At 40.7% G+C, this 22,570-nt stretch overlaps 1 protein-coding gene across 1 annotated transcript in view; it reads left to right on the top strand.

Annotated features, from left to right (window-relative positions):
• Positions 1-22,570, top strand: part of LOC133538693 (cytoplasmic phosphatidylinositol transfer protein 1-like) — a 155,445-nt gene that overhangs the window by 109,424 nt on the left and 23,451 nt on the right. Inside the window, exons 3-5 of the mRNA XM_061880406.1 lie at positions 4,857-4,945; positions 7,712-7,719; positions 10,477-10,548. Coding sequence (XP_061736390.1) covers positions 4,857-4,945; positions 7,712-7,719; positions 10,477-10,548 — 169 coding nt within the window. The remainder of the gene's footprint in view (positions 1-4,856; positions 4,946-7,711; positions 7,720-10,476; positions 10,549-22,570) is intronic.

Raw genomic sequence — 22,570 nt, 5'->3', positions numbered from 1 at the left:
GCAACATGGGGCTGGAAAATATGTATTTAAAAGTGTGGAGTGTGGATGAGGAGAAATCAACAGATTGCAGTGTAGGAGTGTGGCTTTTACACAGAGCGGGAGAAGGAAGTACGGTATTTACACAAGATGCATCATTTCTAATCATCTATAGTTTATTCAGTCATCACTTTGTAGTGCCATTGTCAGTCAAAGGAGTTGTAGAATTCTGCATTTGTTACGTTGTGCTTTAGGTTCACATGTATAATCTAGTTATAGCCGAGACGAGCTGTATTAAAGTCTGCAAGATAATGCTCACTTTTAAATGTAGCTGACAGCTGTTAATTTACAGTTGTGTTTGTATAAAAAAAAAAAAAAATTCAATGCCGAAACCACTTTGATATTAAGTAAAGAATGTCAAACTCATTTTAGCTCGATGGCCACAAAGGAACATCTGTTCCTGCGCGTGCCAGACTGGTAAAGTCATGGCATAATAACTTAAAAATAAAGACAACTTCAAACAGAACAAGTACATTCTGCAAATATTTATACTACTAATAATCCTCTTGGCAAAACACTTGACGCAATTAAACTCGGTGGGAAACAATTAGTGATGTTTCGCAAACAATGAACTTAGACTTCGTCTGTGTTTTTACAAAGCCCTTAAAGGGGAACATTATCACAATTTCAAAAGGGTTAAAACAATAAAAATCAGTTCCCAGTGGCTTGTTTTAGTTTTCGAAGTTTTATTTTGCACCTCCCGGAATATCCCTACAAAAAACTTCAAGTTCTTGATTTTCGCTATTTGCGATGCGACTGTCCATTTCTCTGTGACGTCATACAGGGCTGCCAATACAAACATGGCGGTTACCACAGCAAGATATAGCGACATTAGCTCGGATTCAGACTCTGATTTCAGTGGCTTAAGCGATTCAACAGATTACGCATGTATTGAAACAGTTGGTCGGAGTTTGGAGGCAGCTAGTGAAATTGAAGCAATTGAGCGACTAGCTATTGACGCTATTCGGCCATAGCGTGGGTGTACCTAATTAAGTGGCCCATAGCATGGCTGCCTTATTAGCATCGCCGGTAAAATGTGCAGACCAAACGATCAGGACTATCGCATCTTGTGACACTGGAGCAAATTAAATCCGTCGATTGGTAAGTGTTTGTTTCACATTAAATGTCGGTATCTAGATTCAAATGTACATACAGCTAGCGTAAATAGCATGTTAGCATCGATTGGCCAGTCATGCTGCGACCAAATGTCTGATTAGCACATAAGTCAACATCAACGAAACTCACCTTTGTGATTTCGTTGACTTAATCGTTGCAAATGCATCTGCAGGTTATCCATACATCTCTGTGCCATGTCTTAGCATCGCCAGTAAAATGTGCGGACACTCTGGCAAATTCAATGGGGGTCTGGCGGCAGATTTCTTGCCAGTGGTGCAACTTGAATCCCTCCCTGTTAGTGTTGTTACACCCCCCGACAACACACCGACGAGGCATGATGTCTCCAAGGTTCCAACAAATAGTCGAAAAAACGGAAAATAACAGAGCTGAGACCCGGTGTTTGTAATGTGAAAATGGCGGCTGTATTACCTCGGTGACGTCACGTCGCTAAAAGAGCGATAAACAGAAAGGCGTTTGATTTGCCAAAATTCACCTATTTAGAGTTCGGAAATCGGTTAAAAAAATACATGGTCTTTTTTCCTGCAACATCAAGGTATGTATTGACGCTTGCATAGGTTTGGTGATAATGTTCCCCTTTAAACTTCAAGCACTTTCTGTTTAGTGTTCTAATATTAGCAGTTTATCAAAAATATTTGGAAAAGCAACAGATTGTATCCACAAACCACCGCATTGGTGAAATCCGCATACTGCCACAAGTCATTTATCATTCTATAATGACAATTTTAATCAAATATGTCAGTTATCAAAACACCATAGCTTTGTGATGCCAGGACTTAAAATACCTTGTTTTAATTCTTCCACCTTCTATAGCCTTTGTTCTATTCTTGTCTGTGTTTCTTAGACATGTCATAGTTCCTTCTTAGATGATATTCTTTCATTACAGCCACACAGATTTGCCTTTTACCTCCGCGATCATGTACTCTGCCTCCCACCTGGCTTGAAACCCCCTGTTCTCACCGTCCACCTTCCGTTTAGCCATTATTGGGGAGGGAGGTTGCTGAAAGTTAAAATCTGCCCTAAATGCTGATGAATAATGAAGCCAAGCACTGAGTTTGCTTGAGTATTGGTGTATTGGTGTGTGCTAGGGCTGCGAATCTTTGGGTGTCCCATGATTCGATTCAATATCGATTTTTGGGGTCACAATTTGATAATATATCAATTTTTTTTCTCGATTCGATTTAAAAACTATTTTTCCAATTCAAAACGATTCTGTATTCATTCAATACATAGGATTTCAGCAGGATCTATCCCAGTCTGCTGACATGCAAGAAGAGTAGTAGATTTAAAAAAAAAAAAAGTTTATAATTGTAAAGGACAATGTTTTATCAACTGATTGCAATAATGTAAATTTATTTGAACTATTAAACGAACGAAAAATATGACTTATCTTTGTGAAAACATTGGACACAGTGTGTTAAAGCTTATGAGATGCGATGCAAGTGTAAGCCACTGACACTTTTTTTTATTTTTATAAATGTCTAATGATAATGTCAGTGAGGGATTTTTAATCACTGTTATGTTGAAATTATAACTAATATTGAAACTGTTAATATTTTGGTTTGTTCTGTGTCGTGTATGTCTTAATTGCTCTGTTTATTGCAGTTCTGAGTGTTGCTGGGTCAGGTTTGGTTTTGGAATTGGATTGCATTGTTATGGTATTGATGTGTAGTGGTTTGTTGGATTGACAAAAAAAGTTAAAATGAGAATTGATTCTGAATTTATTTTTTTCCCACACCCCTAGTGCGTGCAATACAGCTGCGAGCTGGTTCTAATACTATTAAATATCATCCCGGGGGCCATAGTTAATTCATCCATGGGCTGGATCTGGCCCACGGGCCTTAACGTTGACACTTAAGTGCTAATGGAACCGATGCCAATTCGTGTGGATGAGGGATGGTGTACAGCAGGGGTGCCCACACTTTTTCTGCAGGCGAGCTACTTTTCAATTGACCAACTCGAGGGGATCTACCTCATTTATATATATCATTTATATTTATTTATGAAAGACATTTTTGTAAACAAGTCAAATGTGTTTAATGATAATACAAGCATGTGTAACACATATAGATGTCTTTCTTTCACAAAGACTAGAATATAAGTTGGTGTATTTCCTGATTCTGATGACTTGCATTGATTGGAATCAGACAGTAATGATGATAACGCCCACATTTTCAAATGGAGGAGAAAAAAAGTTGTCCTTTCTGTACAATACCACATGAAAGTGGTTGGTTTTTGGCATCTAGTTCATCCAGCTTCCATACAATTTACAAGAAAAACATTGGCGGCAAATTCCGTAGCTTGCTTGACATTCACGGCACCCGAGGGTCTTGTGAGATGACGCTGGCTGCTGCCAGTTCATTATTATGAAAAAATGACAGAGGAAGGCGAGAAACACTTTTTATTTCAACAGACTCTTGCGCCGTCCCTTCCGTCAAAACTCTAAAGGCCGACTGCACATTTCCTATCTTCATAATAAAAGCCCTGCTTCATGCTGCCTGCGCTAACAAAATAAGAGTCTCGGAAAGCTGGTACCGCGAATGTCATTTAAGTGACGTCTTGGTGAAGATTGATCACTAATTTTTAGGTCTATTTTTTAAAAAGCCTGGCTGGAGATCGACTGACACACCCCCCGCGGTCGACTGGTAGCTCGCGATCGACGTAATGGGCACCCCTAGTGTACAGTATCTTGAAATCCTTACTCCTATAAGAGCAGTGCTTGACACTGATCACATTTCCATGTACTAAATTTGTCTGATTTTACAAATATAGCTCAAATTCTATAACCCATGGAATTTTCTTAATCCAATCGTTTGGCTTTTGAAAAGTCGAACCAACACACCTCGATTATGCAATTTGGAAACCAGATCTCTGGAGTGGGTGCTTGTCGCCGAAGGAGACCTTTTCTTGTCGGGCATGCGCCGGCCTCAAGTACATACCATAAAATAAAAAAAACGGGCTACATCTTAAATGATCAGGGGACTATTTGCTTCACAAATTAAAAGAATGCAACATTTTGACTTGAGGCACACTGCATTAGTGTGTATGTACACTGGGACATCACATGTAGGTGAGAAAATAAAAGTAAACTATTTGAAAAATAAGACTAATTTAGTGCATGAAAACGCAGTCGATGAGTCAGTTCTTTACCTTGCGCTGCTGGAGTCTACTCTGTCAGGGGATTTATGGTTGCCAATTCAAGCTCTGTTGTACATGGCTGGACAGTACGGATGGCCACAAATATACCAACATAAATCCAATGTAGCTATAGAAAAAATACAAAACATTACAAAGTTTATAATTCAGACTATATGCAACACTAAATGGAGAACGCGGAGCTGGAATATAATTACAACACTATGTACATATTTATATAATATGTAACTACAAGCTCCATTCACAGACAGTCCCATTGCTTTTATGAGTGGTCGAGCGAGTCAAAAGCCCAAAAAAAATACATGTTGTTTTTATTTGTGGCGGCCGTAATTCTTTCGTGGCGGGAAACCCTGGGTTAGGGCATCCTTAAAATAGCTTTACTGTAACCCAAAAAAGCATGCAATGTTCTTTTCCCAAGCCCCATTTGGTTTCACTGTAATGAGTAAAAATAAATAAAATGAGGACTTTTTTTTTTTTTTCTCTTTAAGATTGGTGCAGCATCATAATCATGTTTCTATGTGTCTTTGCAGTAAACTTCCTAGCTGGGCTCGAGCTGTGGTTCCTAAAATCTTTTATGTCACCGAGAAGGCGTGGAACTATTACCCTTACACCATCACAGGTGGGTATTTGGAGTTTTAGAAGTAAGTAAGCAGATTTGTCGTATTTGGCGTTTGCAGATTTGGTCAGAATTCCTCAGTTTTAGTCCCCCGGTCAGTGCCAACAAACATCAATCAATCAATCAATGTTTACTTATATAGCCCTAAATCACTAGTGTCTCAAAGGGCTGCACAAACCACTACGACATCCTCGGTAGGCCCACATAAGGGCAAGGAAAACTCACACCCAGTGGGACGTCGGTGACAATGATGACTATGAGAACCTTGGAGAGGAGGAAAGCAATGGATGTCGAGCGGGTCTAACATGATACTGTGAAAGTTCAATCCATAATGGATCCAACACAGTCGCGAGAGTCCAGTCCAAAGCGGATCCAACACAGCAGCGAGAGTCCCGTTCACAGCGGAGCCAGCAGGAAACCATCCCAAGCGGAGGCGGATCAGCAGCGCAGAGATGTCCCCAGCCGATACACAGGCGAGCAGTACATGGCCACCGGATCAGACCGTACCCCCTCCACAAGGGAGAGTGGGACATAGAAGAAAAAGAAAAACGGCAGATCAACTGATCTAAAAAGGGAGTCTATTTAAAGGCTAGAGTATACAAATGAGTTTTAAGGTGAGACTTAAATGCTTCTACTGAGGTGGCATCTCAAACTGTTACCGGGAGGGCATTCCAGAGTACTGGAGCCCGAACGGAAAACGCTCTATAGCCCGCAGACTTTTTTTGGGCTTTGGGAATCACTAATAAGCCGGAGTCCTTTGAACGCAGATTTCTTGCCGGGACATATGGTACAATACAATCGGCAAGATAGGATGGAGCTAGACCGTGTAGTATTTTATACGTAAGTAGTAAAACCTTAAAGTCACATCTTAAGTGCACAGGAAGCCAGTGCAGGTGAGCCAGTACAGGCGTAATGTGATCAAACTTTCTTGTTCTTGTCAAAAGTCTAGCAGCCGCATTTTGTACCAACTGTAATCTTTTAATGCTAGACATGGGGAGACCCAAAAATAATACGTTACAGTAGTCGAGGCGAGACGTAAAAAACGCATGGATAATGATCTCAGCGTCTTTAGTGGACAGAATGGAGCGAATTTTGGCGATGTTACGGAGATGAAAGAAGGCCGTTTTAGTAACGCTTTTAATGTGTGCCTCAAAGGAGAGAGTTGGGTCGAAGATAATACCCAGATTCTTTACCGTGTCGCCTTGTATAATTGTTTGGTTGTCAAATGTTAGAGTTGTATTATTAGAGTTCGGTGTCTAGCAGGACCGATAATCAGCATTTCCGTTTTTTTGGCAATATTATTATTATTGAATATTGACATTTTTTAAATAGTCCAGTAGTCTTTGCTTTTCAAAAAAAAGCACAATTTTTCATTTATATTAGGCCTTCAAACAAAACATGCATTCCAAAAAAAAATAAAGTGCATTAAATTGGATAAACCCACAACAAATGAATTATTGTCCTTTTGGCAAAAGTCTGCTTAGCCACAGATATGCTAATAATGTAAACAGAAGGCTTAAGTAAATCTCAATTAGTGTGCTTGTAACCTCTTACACTTATACATGTAGCCTACACAACAGGCTAATAATGTAAACAGAGGCCCCAGTAAATCTCAATAAGTGTGTGCTTGTAACCTCATACACTTATACATGTAGCCTACACAACAGGCTAATAATGTAAACTGAAGCCCCAGTAAATCTCAATAAGTGTGTGCTTGTAACCTCTTACACTTATACATGTAGCCTACACAACAGGCTAATAATGTAAACAGAGGCCCCAGTAAATCTCAATAAGTGTGTGCTTGTTACCTCATACACTTATACATGTAGCCTACACAACAGGCTAATAATGTAAACAGAAGCCCCAGTAAATCTCAATACGTGTGTGCTTGTGTAGGCTACATGTGTAAGAGGTTACAAGCACACACTTATTGAGATTTACTGGGGCTTCTGTTTACATTAGCCTGTTGTGTAGGCTACATGTATAAGTGTAAGAGGTTACAACAGGCTAATGTAAACAGAAGCCCCAGTAAATCTCAATAAGTGTGTGCTTGTAACCTCATACACTCATACAGGTACACAACATATCACAACATCACTGCACGTTGGTTGATTGAGTCACCGCGTCAAAAAATTGCATCACACACCACTATTCGGCCTTATTTTTAACTCATTCCACCGAAGGCCGAATGTGGCTTTTTTTGCCATATTCGGCCGAATATATTCGGTTACCGATTAATCGGTGCATCCCTAGTTGAAAGTTAAGTCGTCATCCATTGTACTTTAATCCTGTTGTGTAAAAAGAACATCCCTTGTGAGACTGAATATAAAAATCTAGGTGGACAAATGGTTTTACCGACTGTAAAACTACGCATGAACAATACACACGTTGCCCCCCCCCCCCCCCGTCCCCCATGAATGTTAAGTCATTAAATTATTCAGGTGACATCATAACAAGGATATTTGATGCCCGGTTGAGGAAAGGGCTACATATAACACACCGTGCTGACATTTAACGACTAGATTCAGGTCTGATGGTGACTCAGTGATCACACTGGCGCTCGTGCTTGTGTTCATCACTTGGTCTCAGTTTGCCAAAAAAGCGGGGAAAACGTCAACGTGATAATTTATTCAGCCGACAATGTATTCATACATGTTACTAATTAGATGTCAAGTGACAATCATGTGGCTTTTTGAAATTGTCTAATTTTCTGTTTTTTTTTGTTGTGCTTTTCTGGACGTGGCCTGACGTGTATCTACAATGCAATAGAATATACTGTGAGTATAAACTTCTGTCTTATTGTTTGCATCACATACTGATTAGTTTTGCTATTATAATAGCTTGCTTGGTTTCGAAAGTGATGCTTGTTTAGAAAGACATGTTTTTGTTTGCATAACCATGATCATAACATCAAAGGTGTTTAATAAACAAGTTTATATGTACAGTATCGGACACAAGTTTGGACACACCACCTCATTCAATGTTTTATTTTCACGACTGTTTACATTGTAGATTGTCACTGAAGGCATTAAGAATATGCATGAACACATGTGGAGTTATGTTCTTAACAAAAAAAGGTGAAGTAACTGAAAACATGTTTTATATTCTAGTTTCTTCAAAATAGCCACCCTTTGCTCTGATTACTGCTTTGCACACTTGGCATTCTCTCTGATTTCCAAGCACACCTGTGTAGTTGAAACCATCGCAGGTGACTTTCTTTTGAAGTTCGAGAGAATGCAATGTGTGCAAAAAAAGTAATCAGAACAAAGGGTAGCTATTTTGTAGAAACTAGAATATAGAATGTTTGAAGTGGGATCACACTCCTCAGCCTTCCCGGTAAGGTTTATTCAGGTGTACTGGAGAGGAGGCTACGCCGGATAGTCGAACCTCGGATTCAGGAGGAACAGTGTGGTTTTCGTCCTGGTCTTGGAACTGTGGACCAGCTCTATACTCTGGGCAGGGTTCTTGAGGGTGCATGGGAGTTTGCCCAACCAGTCTACATGTGCTTTGTGGACTTGGAGAATGCATTCGACCGTGTCCCTCGGGAAGTCCTGTGGGGAGTGCTCAGAGAGTATGGGGTATCGGACTGTCTTATTGTGGCGGTCCGCTCCTTGTATGATCAGTGTCAGAGCTTGGTCCGCATTGCCGGCAGTAAGTCGGACACATTTCCAGTGAGGGTTGGACTCTGCCAAGGCTGTCTTTTGTCACCGATTCTGTTCATAACTTTTATGGACAGAATTTCTAGGCGTTGAGGGGTTCCGGTTTGGTGGCCGCAGGATTAGGTCTCTGCTTTTTGCAGATGACGTGGTCTTGATGGCTTCATCTGACCGGGATCTTCAGCTCTTACTGGATCGGTTTGCAGCCAAGTGTGAAGCGACCGGAATGAGAATCAGCACCTCAGAGTCTGAGTCCATGGTTCTTGCCCGGAAAAGGGTGGAATGCCATCTCCAGGTTGGGGAGGAGACACTGCCCCAAGTGGAGGAGTTCAAGTACCTAGGAGTTTTGTTCACGAGTGAGGGAAGAGTGGATCGTGAGATCGACAGGCGGATCGGTGTGGCGTCTTCAGTAATGCGGACGTTGTACCGATCCGTTGTGGTGAAGAAGGAGCTGAGCCGGAAGGCAAAGCTCTCAATTTACCGGTCGATCTACGTTCCCATCCTCACCTATGGTCATGAGCGTTGGGTCATGACCGAAAGGATAAGATCACGGGTACAAGCGGCCGAAATGAGTTTCCTCCGCCGTGTGGCGGGGCTCTCCCTTAGAGATAGGGTGAGAAGCTCTGCCATCCGGGAGGAACTCAAAGTAAAGCCGCTGCTCCTTCACATCGAGAGGAACCAGATGAGGTGGTTCGGGCATCTGTTCAGGATGCCACCCGAACGCCTCCCTAGGGAGGTGTTTAGGGCACGTCCAACCGGTAGGAGGCCACGGCGAAGACCCAGGACACGTTGGGAAGACTAGGTCTCTCGGCTGGTCTGGGAACGCCTCGGGATCCCCCGGGAAGAGCTAGACGAAGTGGCTGGGGAAAGGGAAGTCTGGGTTTCCCTGCTTAGGTTGTTGCCCCCGCGACCTGACCTCGGATAAGCGGAAGAAGATGGATGGATGAAGTTATTTCACTTTTTTTTCTAAGTACATAACATGTTTTCATTCATAATTTTGATGCCTTCAGTGACAATCTACAATGTAAATAGTCATGAAAAGAAAACACATTGAATGAGGTGTGCCCAAACTTTTGGCCTTTACTGTGTATATATATTTCTTTAATTCTTGCTCATGCAAAATAGACCAAGGGTAATCCAGATTAAAAAAATATATAATCATGAATCATTGAAATTGATCTTCAGCATCCTCCTTATCCTCTTATTTGGTTGTTGATATAATTATTTGGCAACACTAAGCATGTGTATACATGTTCATTATTTAACAAACATGAGGGTATTTCACTGTCATGAAATTCCATATACCAGTGTACGTATTTTATTTTCAACATTCAACTGAGGCCATGTCCTAATTGTGCGATGTCTAAGGAGTGAATGCAACTATGGCACTCCTCCACATTTTAATAACACACATGGCTGTGAATAACCCCATAGACACGTTAGTTATGTATGGTTATCAGCCTTCTTTTTGCATCTGTGTGCCTTTCATGCAAGATGACACATGTCGCCAGCATGAGTCACACTCCTTTTATGATGGAAAAGAGAGACAATGGCACGATACTGACAGAATCAGCATCCATGTGTTGATTTTAAATTTAATCCAAGAGACAGACTTGTGCTATAAACCTGTGGTGTCGTTTGTTTTGGACATTCTTTAAACAAGTTACATCGAGTAACATCACTTTTACACTTGCACACTTTGCATTGTTTAATCTTGTCAGCATATTTATAAAGATAATCCTATTTTTTTTAGAAGCATTTAGTTTTAAGAGACTTTTGAATTGCAGATCATAAACTACGTTTTGAACCAAATTAAGGCATTCTGTTTTTTAGATTGATGGCTTTTTATGAAAGTTTAAAATATGCATTCTCTTTCAGTGCTCCTTCCTTCCAAAGTTCTTCATTCACATAGTGACCAAATACGAGGACAACAAAGGCTCCAATGATAATGTGAGTGCAGTCTTTTGCTTTTGGCTTCCAGTCTAAATCCTTTTTATTTTTTTTAAAAGCCGCCTAAAAAAAAAAAAAATTTTTTTAAGAATATCATATTGCAGATATATTTATTGAAAGCACAAAATGAGCAAAAACACCCAGAAGTTTTGGCAAGGTGTAATCCATTTTCAGGGTATTTGAGCCTGCCAAAAACTTTTCTCAAGCTCACTCCTCATTTTACAAATGTTTTTAATCAACGGTACAAGGTCAACTCTGTTTGGACAGAGTGATAAGATATTTGGTTAGAGTTTGGCACACAAATGGCTATATTTTTTTCCCACTACTTTTGCCTGGTAGATCTTGACTTTATGCACCACATTTAAATGGGTTCCTCTTTGACCCATGCACCACAGCTTGGCTAACTTGAGTAGAAATTGGCTCCCGGAGCTTTCCAATTTTTTTCCCCGACATTTTGTGCATTAATGTTGAAATCCAATCGAATGTACTGTGGGTCAATGTTTGGTAAGCTATCTGAACGAAACATCCACATCTTATCTGTTATAGGTAAAATAGGAAAGGACTTCATATGGCCCCATTCCTGGGTGGGTCCTGCATGAGAGGAAGGTGGAGGGGTTAATAATTTTGCAATGCAGTCTGCGGAAAATAATGGAAAAGTGCCACATTGTATAGCAACTGACACTGTAGTCGAGATTAAAAATTGCCACAAAACACATTCAAAACCCTAGTGGCATATGGCAGCTAAAGTGAATAGTGCACGCCCCAATTTGTTTTGGTCACGTTTCATGTGTCAGGTAAACAGTGACAAATGGGGCCACTGTATTGTATCAAATTAATGTAGTTTGAATTAATGAAATAAGGACTAGTTAAAAATGGCCCCTGAGTTGCATTTTGGACACCCTTGGGCTATGTTTACATAATGCTGCTAAAAACCCAACTAGCTCAAATATCAAAGCAAACCTGTCATGTATTGTGTTACAATACTTCACTACTTTGAAAAAAAGTAATGCCTCGCAGTAATGTAATGGATATAATAAATGCCGACTTCCTCTCAAGTTTTCTCCATCTATGAACAAGGTCATTGGTGTGTCAAGTGGAACAGGCGAAAATTAGGTCGGCGAAAATGCACTCGTTTGTAAAGGAAATTTTCTCTGCGGCCCGGTGGTTGGGTACCAGTGATCTAGATCAGGGGTAGGGAACCTATGGCTTGCGATCCAGATGTGGCTCTTTTGATGACTGCATCCGGCTCTCAGGTAAATCTGAGCTGACATTGCTGGAATAATTTCACTTCTAATCACAGCGTTAAAAACAATGCTGAAAATATAAAACATTCTCGTGCATTTTTAATCCATCCATCTGTTTACTACGGCACCTGTTCAAGAAGTTGCGTTAATGGTAAGAAGTTAATTTATTATTGGTTAGTGTGGGGCTTGCCCTCCTGGGGGTTCTTCAGACCACCAAGCACCGGCATGAGAGCCTGTTTCGGGGTTACAGTATTTTAAAAAAAAATAAGTCTCTGTTGCGTTCCGGCAATTGTATTTTTCTCTTTCGTTCTCGCTCGCACTCCAGGCAACCCTGTCTCTCCTTCTGGCTGCTGCTTATAACATAGCGACAGGTGATTGGATAGCAAGGCCCAGGCGGGCCATAAACGCACCTGTCGCTGATTTCGAGGGTGGTCCTGGCACACCCCGCTTCACTGCAGGCCCGCAGGCCACGCCCCCTCCACGGTTAGCTTCAGAATAACAATGTTCTTTAAGAATAAGAGACCAATATACTCTAGAAAGGTTGGTCTTACTTAAAAATGCACACGTTTAGTTGTGTTCAGTGTTAGGAAAATATTATCTGGCTCTCAAGGAAATACATTTTAAACTATTTGGCTTCTTGGCTGTCTCAGCCAAAAAGGTTCCTGACCCCTGATCTAGATGAATGGTTCTCAAAAGTTATACCAAGTGTCACCTTCAAAAATGTTTGCTTTTAAAGTACCAACATGTGTGCTGCCTTGCACTTATTGTCACGGTTTAGCTTTAAATATATGGCTTTTGGCGTGTTCAGTAAGTTAAACATTAACATTTCAGAAATATGAATGACATTTTGTCATTGAAACATTTGTGTACAGTTTTTTCATACGTAACAATGTCTCAAACTAAGAAAAACAAAAACACTGATCCTCCTAAAATCTTGTGTATGACGAGTGATACTTTTTTCAACTACTGGACTTGGAACATTGAATGTTTTTCAATCCTAATGGGATGCCCCAAAAAGTGGACTTCTTTTCAGTTGATTTCCACAATAATAAACTGCATTATACCCGTTTTGGTGTGCTTTTCAGGACATATTACTATTATACAAAAATACACTAATGCCCTTACATACACACCAGAGCTGAAGAAAAATTGAAATATTTTTTGGAACTTTTGCCAATACACAATTCCCGTGCGAGACTCGTCTTCCATCTATTCCGCCTATTAAAGCCCTCTTAAAAAGAGAGAAATGTTTTATATACATGCTATTATGTATTATCCGGCACATTCATAACATGTTAAAATTACGGTATTTTGGTCATTTTAAGCATTGCCATAACAGTTTTCCTGGGCTTATTGATTTCACAAAGCGCACAGCAACGAACACTACTTCCATCTACGAGTACGTGTTCTGTTTGCTACCACAAACCATGGGAGCCGACCACAACTACTTTGGAATAAATAAGAATCCAAAACATTTTGAACTTGACTATGTGTAGGATTTTAGACGCTAAGCAGGCAAGAAGAAAAAGTGAAACGTCAAAGCGGATGGGTGGCCGAGAGTAATGGGAATTACATTGTTGGGGATACAACATTTAAATGAGCATGACTTGGTGGTGTAGCAGCTGCACACTCACCATTGACACAAAACGCATTGTGTATGTCAGGGATGCCCACACTTTTTCTGCAGGCGAGCTACTTTTCAATTGACCAACTCGAGGGGATCTACCTCATTTATATATATCATTTATATTTATTTATTTATGAAAGAGACATTTTTGTAAACAAGTTAAATGTGTTTAATGATAATACAAGCATGTGTAACACATATAGATGTCTTTCTTTCACGAAGACAAGAATATAAGTTGGTGTATTACCTGATTCTGATGACTTGCATTGATTGGAATCAGACAGTAATGATGATAACGCCCACATTTTCAAATGGAGGAGGAAAAAAGTTGTCCTTTCTGTACAATACCACATGAAAGTGGTTGGTTTTTGGCATCTAATTCATCCAGCTTCCATACACTTTACAAGAAAAACATTGGCGGCAAATTCCGTAGCTTGCTTGATTGACATTCACGGCACCCGAGGGTCTTGTGAGATGACGCTGGCTGCTGCCAGTTCATTATTATGAAAAAATGACAGAGGAAGGCGAGAAACACTTTATTTCAACAGACTTTCGCACCGTCCCTTCCGTCAAAACTCTAAAGGCTGACTGCACATTTCCTATCTTCACAATAAAAGCCCTGCTTCATGCTGCTTGTGCTAACTAAATACAGAGACTCGGAAAGCTGGCGTGCACAAGTGATGTGCACGCCAGCTTTCTGAGGGATCGCTTGTGCACGCCAGTTTTCCTAGACTCTGTATTTAGTTAGCGCAGGCAGCATGAAGCAGGGCTTTTATTGTGAAAATAGGAAATGTGCAGTCGGCCTTTAGAGTTTTGACTGAAGGTACGGCGCGAGAGTCTGTTGAAATAAAGTGTTTCTCGCCTTCCTCTCGGTCATATTTTCATAATAATGATCTTGCAGCAGCCAGCGTCATCTCACAAGACCCTCCGGTACCGTGAATGTCATTTAAGTGACGTCTTGGTGAAGATTGATGATCACTAATTTTTAGGTCTATTTTTTTTTTTAAAAGCCTGGCTCGAGATCGACTGACACACCCCCCGCGGTCGACTGGTAGCTCGCGATCGACGTAATGGGCACCCCTGGTTGTATGTAGTGAGACAGCATCAAAACAAAATAGTTTGTGCCAACGAACTCTGCAGTGGTAGAAACTTTTTTTTCCACCCACCCAAAATCAACTGGAAAAGATGCTCCAGACCAACTGGTCCAGATGTACCACTGTCCATGGAATAAGTCACCATATTGATTTTGATACCTGTATATGGAGCACATAGTGCTCGATATTGCAGCGGTATACAGTTGAGCAAACAAAAAAGGTTATACAGATTGACCTAAATGAAAGGTAATGCAGATTGGCCTGTCACATTGTATTGTGAGTGAGAAGCAAGGCACTGTCACTACACCAGAAAAGTAGTGTTGGGGTTAGCTCCTACAAACCCATATCGCCATAGCGTGGTTAATATGCAGGCCAGGGCATGTAAGTGGGGCGTTGTTGGCGGTTTTTGGATGTTTGGTTTTTTTCAGAGGGCTTTAAGGGAGAACTCTAGTATAATCTCCATTCACCGCATTGTTAGCCCACTCAAGACATGTGTTCTTGTCTTAAATAAACATTGTGTATGATGGGCAAAATTCCCAAAAAGTACGGTTTCTCTTTACGCAAAATGTGAGTATACATGCGGTACTAGCCCTGAGAGAGGAAAATGGAACTAAAGCGGGGAGGAAGGGTGCAAGTGGAGGGGGAAACATGTATGTGGTCCGGAAATGAGTGGGTGTAAAAGAGGCCCTGTGCACTATTTGAACAGAGGGTGCTGCACATGAAGAATTTCACATGTTCTGGTCAAAATCAAATTGGTGTATATACAAACACATACACACTTTAAAGGAACAATGATTATTCTAAAACACATTTTCAGTAACATTCTTCTTTGATCTAGAGCAGTGGTTCTCAACCTTTTTTCAGTGATGTACCCCCTGTGAACATTTCTTTAATTCAAGTACCCCCTAATCAGAGCAAAGCACTTTTTGGTTGGGAAAAAAAAAAGATCAAGAAGTAATACAGCACTGTCATCATTTTCTGATTTATTAAATTGTATAAAAGTGCAAAATATTGCTCATTTGTAGTGGTCTTTCTTGAACTATTTGGAAAAATAGATAGAAAAATAACTAAAAACATGTTGAAAAATGAACAAGTGATTCAATATTAAAGATTTCCACACAGGAGTAATCAACTTAAAATGCCCTCTTTGGGGATTGTAATAGAGATCCATCTGGATGCATGAACTTAATTCCAAACATTTCTTCACAAAAAAATAAATCTTTAACATCAATATTTATGGAACATGTCCACAGAAAATCTAGCTGTCAACACTGAATATTGCATTGTTGCATTTCTTTTCACAGTTTATGAATTTACATTCATATTTTAAGTATTATTCAATAAATATATTTATAAAAGCTGTTTGAATTGTTGCTATTTTTAGCATATATTTTAAAAAAAATCCCATGTACTCCTTGGCATACTTTAGATACCCCCAGGGGTATGCATGCCCCATTTGAGAACCACTGATCTAGAAAATATGTATTTTATATAATTTGGTGTAGCTTTTGCTCTACCGCACCTTTTTTTTTTTTTTTAACAACCTGCTTACTGCATATATCTGCAAACAGTTGGTGTGTGCATATGTTCTCTTTAAGATTGCAAAAAAAAAAAAAAATCTCCATGCCCCACCTTAAAGTACTTGGTTAATCCAGGGGTAGGCAACCCAACATGTTGAAGGACCAAAAATACATAACACATCTGTCTGGAGCCGCAAAAAGTTAAAAGCCTTATTTAAGTGTTAAAAATGAAGGCAACACGTGATGTAAGTGTCTCAGAGGGTTAGATAACTCATGGAAATTACTGTCTTAAAATACTAAAGGTGTATATATATGTGTCCAACTTAAAGGACTTGGATTTATTAAAATCTTTGAAAGCTGGGTAACATTTGCTGTGGTCTGGAACAACATGGTACACACTCAGAAATGCAGCCCAATATTACATGCAGATGGTGTGTCATGAGACATGCAAATATCAATTAAATGCCCAGAGGACATGCGTAAAGGAAATTAAATGAGCTCAAATATAGCTACAAATGAGGCATAATTATGCAATATGTACACACAGCTAGCCTAAATAGCATGTTAGCACTCCACGCAAGTCAATAACCTCAACACAGCTCATTTTTGTACATTCACGCACAACATAAAACGTTGGGTGGACAAAATGAGACAAAGGCGTGGCATAAAGTGTAGGAGAAAGTTTAAATGTTAAGCTATGGTGAGTTAAAGGACCGCCAAAATTAAGACAAAACGGTACTGTCTTTAGTGAAGCATAAACACAAACATTAGTGGGCTTTCTAACAATTAGGAAGGTTTATGTTTGTCCTATAGAAACATTAAAACAAATGTTTTCCCCCAATCTTTTTCCATTTTTGAAAAAGCTCCAGGGAGCCACAGGTCGGTGCTAAAGAGCCGCGGGTTGCTGACCCCCGGGTTAACCGAACGTTGTACTTGTCAATGTTGACAAAAATGACTAACATACCGTATTTTTCGGACTATAAGTTTCAGTTTTTTTCCTAGTTTGGCCAGGGGTGCGACTTATACTCAAGAGCGACTTATGTGTGAAATTATTATCGTATTTTCCGAACTGTAAGGCGCACCTTCAATGAATGGCCTATTTTAAAACTTTGTTCATATATAAGGCGCACCGCATTATAAGGCGCATAGAATAGATGCTACAGTAGAGGCTGGGGTTATGTTATGCATCCTTTTAGATGGCGCTGCGCTAAAGGGAATGTCAAACAGTCAGGTCAGTCAAACTTTAGTAATAGATTACAAACCAGCGTTCTGAAAACTCCGTTCACTCCCAAAATGACTAAACAGTCAATCAATCAATGTTTATTTATATAGCCCCAAATCACAGATATCTCAAAGGACTGCACAAACCATTACGACTACAACATCCTCTGAAGAACCCACAAAGGGGCAAGGAAAACTCAATCCCAGTGGGCAGGGAGAATTCACATCCAGTGGGACACCAGTGACAATGCTGACTATGAGAAACCTTGGAGAGGACCTCAAATGAAAAGAAGCGGCAGATCAACTGGTCTAAAAAGGAGGTCTATTTAAAGGCTAGAGTATACAGATGAGTTTTAAGGTGAGACTTAAATGCTTGTACTGAGGTAGCATCTGGAACTGTCACCGGGAGGGCATTCCAGAGTACTGGGGTCCGAACGGAAAACGCGCTATAGCCCGCAGACTTTTTTTGGGCTCTAGGAATCACTAATAAGCCGTAGTCTTTTGAACGCAGATTTCTTGCCGGGACATACGGTACAATACAATCGGCAAGATAGGCTGGAGCTAGACCGTGTAGTATTTTATACGTAAGTAGTAAAACCTTAGTCACATCTTAAGTGCACAGGAAGCCAGTGCAGGTGAGCCAGTACAGGCTCACCCGCACTGGCTCAAGCGCACTTCTTTTACGGCGGAAAATAAAGTCGGCGGCTGTAGAAGAAGAAGCGCACTTCTTCTATGGGGGAAGATGATGTTGGCGTCTGCTTACCGTAGTTGCGAGACCTCCATCCGTCCATCCATTCTACCGCGTATTGTGGCTCAATATTGGTCCATATATCGGGCGCCCCGGATTATAAGGCACACTGTCAGCTTTTGAGAAAATTTGAGGATTTTAGGTGCGGCTTATTATAGTGCGGAAAATACGGTAATACATTGCAGTAAAATATATTTTAGCTCATTCACGTAAGAGACTAGACATAAGATATTATGGGATTTAGCAATTAAGAGTGACAGATTGCTTAACTTTTATGGACAGAATTTCTAGGCGCAGTCAAGGCGTTGAGGGGTTCTGGTTTGGTGACCGCAGGATTAGGTCTCTGCTTTTTGCAGATTATGTGGTCCTGATGGCTTCATCTGACCGGGATCTTCAGCTCTCGCTGGATCGGTTCGCAGCAGAGTGTGAAGCGACCGGAATGAGAATCAGCACCTCCAAGTCAGTCCATGGTTCTCGCCCGGAAAAGGGTGGAATGCCATCTCCGGGTTGGGGAGGAGACCCTGCCCCAAGTGGAGGAGTTCAAGTACCTAGGAGTCTTGTTCACGAGTGGGGGAAGAGTGGATCGTGAGATCGACAGGCGGATCGGTGCGGCGTCTTCAGTAATGCGGACGTTGTACCGATCCGTTGTGGTGAAGAAGGAGCTGAGCCGGAAGGCAAAGCTCTCAATTTACCGGTCGATCTACGTTCCCATCCTCACCTATGGTCATGAGCTTTGGGTCATGACCGAAAGGATAAGATCACGGGTACAAGCGGCAGAAATGATTTTCCTCCGCCGTGTGGCGGGGCTCTCCCTTAGAGATAGGGTGAGAAGCTCTGCCATCCGGGAGGAACTCAAAGTAAAGCCGCTGCTCCTTCACATCAAGAGGAGCCAGATGAGGTGGTTCGGGCATCTGGTCAGGATGCCACCCGAACGCCTCCTTAGGGAGGTGTTTAGGGCACGTCCAACCGGTAGGAGGCCACGGGGAAGACCCAGGACACGTTGGGAAGACTATGTCTCCCGGCTGGCCTGGGAACGCCTCGGGATCCCCCGGGAAGAGCTAGACGAAGTGGCTGGGGAGAGGGAAGTCTGGGTTTCCCTGCTTAGGCTGTTGCCCCCGCGACCCGACCTCGGATAAGCGGAAGATGATGGATGGATTGCTTAATAAACGTATAGCACGTTCTATATGTTAGTTATTTGAATGACTCTTACCATAATGTTACTTTCTCAGTTGGTTATTTATGCGTCATATAACGTACACTTATTCAGCCTGTTGTTCACTATTTATTTATTTTAAATTGCCTTTCAAATGTCTATTCTTGGTGTTGGGTTTTATCAAATAAATTTCCCCCAAAAATGCGACTTATACTCCAGTTGACTTATGTTTTTCCTTCATTATGCATTTTCGGCAAGTGCGTCTTATACTCCGGACTGACCTATACTCCGAAAAATATGGTAATCGCATCAGTTATTTTTTTTAGGGAATTCCACATAATTCTGTTGTAAAAAAAAAAAAAACTGTCTTAAGAGGCATCCTAACTTGCATGCAGCCTTGTTTTGGAGCTTTTAACACAAGTATCCAGAACATTTGGAAGTCAGAAAAGGGTTTGTCATCATAAGTCCCCCCTTTAAAAATGGTTCTTATGATCTTGTGCAGTAAACTAGGGGTGCCCATTACGTCGATCGCGAGCTACCAGTCGACCGCGGGGGGTGTGTCAGCCGATCTCCAGCCAGGCTTTTAAAAAAAAATAGACCTAAAAATTAGTGATCAATCTTCACCAAGATGTCACTTAAATGACATTCACGGTACCGGAGGGTCTTGTGAGATGACGCTGGCTGCTGCAAGATCATTATTATGAAAATATGACCGAGAGGAAGAGGAGAAACACTTTTTATTTCAACAGACTCTCGCGCCGTACCTTCCGTCAAAACTCTAAAGGCCGACTGCACATTTCCTATCTTCATAATAAAAGCCCTGCTTCATGCTGCCCCCGCTAACTAAATACAGAGTCTCGGTAAACTGGCGTGCACAAGCGATCCCTCAGAAAGCTGGCGTGCACATCACTTGTGCACGCCAGCTTTCCGAGACTCTTATTTTGTTAGCGCAGGCAGCATGAAGCAGGGCTTTTATTTTGAAGATAGGAAATGTGCAGTCGGCCTTTAGAGTTTTGACGGAAGGGACGGCGCGAAAGTCTGTTGAAATAAAAAGTGTTTCTCGCCTTCCTCTCTGTCATTTTTTCATAATAATGAACTGGCAGCAGCCAGCGTCATCTCACAAGACCCTCGGGTGCCGTGAATGTCAATCAAGCAAGCTACGGAATTTGCCGCCAATGTTTTTCTTGTAAAGTGTATGGAAGCTGGATGAATTAGATGCCAAAAACCAACCACTTTCATGTGGTATTGTACAGAAAGGACAACTTTTTTTTCTCCTCCATTTGAAAATGTGGGCGTTATCATCATTACTGTCTGATTCCAATCAATGCAAGTCATCAGAATCAGGTAATACACCAACTTATATTCTTGTCTTCGTGAAAGAAAGACATCTATATGTGTTACACATGCTTGTATTATCATTAAACACATTTAACTTGTTTACAAAAATGTCTCTTTCATAAATAAATAAATATAAATGATATATATAAATGAGGTAAATCCCCTCGAGTTGGTCAATTGAAAAGTAGCTCGCCTGCAGAAAGTGTGTGCACCCCTGCTGTAAGACAGTAATGTAGTCTCGAACAAATTTCAATATTGACTTAATGGTTATACATGATTGTATAAATCCAGCATTTCACTAATTGTCTTTGGGGAAAATGACAATTGTGTGAATTCGGCTGATAAAAATATTGTCTATTTTTACTGTAGCCTTAGACAGTTTTCCAGATAAATTAATGCTATGAAATAAACATACTAAATCCTGAAAGCGATTTGAATGTAGTATAAAACAATTTCAGAGCAGCCTAATGTGTTGTATTTAGTAAACCAACATACTGTACATTTTCTTTGTTCTTCTCAAACCTACCTCTACACACACTCGTGTCTTTCGGTTGTGCGGTTTTGATCCACCCCTGCTTCTTTTGCCCTTCATCCTTTTGCACACATGCATGCTGACATGATTATTATTCCATCCACATTGTCACTTGCACAAGACAAAAACAACCACTTCTTTGCAATAGTTGCATTCAACATCGTGACAAAATGCTGAGACACAGCCTTTGTTATATCAGTAATTCCAATGGAAACTGTTGGCCGAGACTTTCCTGGAAAACAGTCTTAACCCACAATGAGCAGATAGAGAAAAGAGCCCTGAGTGAATTCACAATATTAATTATAGACCCCTGCCTGAAACATTCATTTACAGCTCAGGAATTTCCAATATGTAGTCTCACCCATGAGACCTTTTTTTTTTTAAAGAGAACTGCACTTTAATATGATCTATCATTCACAATCCCTGTTTGAGACAACACATATTCTTTTTTTTGTGCATTCTAATTTACGACTCAAAGTTGAGGGCTAACAATGCAGCTGATGGGGTTCAATCTCTTGCACCTTTCTTAAAGCGCTCTAAAAAAATATCCCAAAACCTCAAACGCTTTATATACATGCTGTAAGTATATGTAATGTAGTAAAAGGCATGTTCATATGTAATATTTGCGTGATTGGTCGTTTTATTTACCTGACACTGATTTCACAGAGTGCATCATATCACCATTTACTTACACAATAACAACCACTACTAATCATGGCATACTTCATGAGAGCCATCTGACTACTTTGGGACAAATGAAGATCCAAAACCTTATTTTTTTTTATAGCCTAAATAGAAATAAGATGCGCTACAAGTTTTAGATGCTGAGTGTTTAGCAGCTTTAGTGAAACACTGTCAGTACTGCTGATCCGCTTGGGATGGTTTCCTGCTGGCTCCGCTGTGAACGGGACTCTCGCTGCTGAGTTGGACCCGCTTTGGACTGGACTCTCGCGACTGTGTTGGATCCATTGTGGATTGAACTTTCACAGTATCATGTTAGACCCGCTCGACATCCATTGGTTTCCTCCTCTCTAAGGTTTTCATAATCATTATTGTCACAGACGTCCCACTGGATCATTATTGTCACAGATGTCCCGCTGGGTGTGAGTTTTCCTTGCCCTTATGTGGGCCTACCGAGGATGTCGTGGTGGTTTGTGCAGCCCTTTGAGACACTAGTGATTTAGGGCTATATAAGTAAACATTGATTGATTGATTGATTGAAGTGCTAAATAACAAATATGAACTAATAAAATGATAAAACAATAACCTAATTTACAATTGTCAGCGCTCCAAAACGTGTTTATATAATAAATTCAGCATAATCCTCACGGATGTATAAAATAAGGCAATGCAAACTGGCTTATGTTGTTGTTTTTGGAGTTTAATTGAATTTCAAAGTTGACCAACTTCTCTGTTTATGACCACAACCTTCTACTGTAAAAGTGAGTGGCATAATTTATAATATAGAATTAATTTTTGCTAACTTGAGGTTGGCAAAATTCCTCTGATCAAGGCGCCGCTAAAAGTAGTTCCTCTGCGTTAGCG

Source organism: Nerophis ophidion, linkage group LG20 (genome assembly GCF_033978795.1).
Source record: "Nerophis ophidion isolate RoL-2023_Sa linkage group LG20, RoL_Noph_v1.0, whole genome shotgun sequence".
In the NCBI taxonomy this organism is placed as follows: Eukaryota; Metazoa; Chordata; class Actinopteri; order Syngnathiformes; family Syngnathidae; genus Nerophis; species Nerophis ophidion.
Note: the sequence above shows the minus strand (reverse complement) of the source record. Positions and strands in the feature narration are given on the sequence as shown.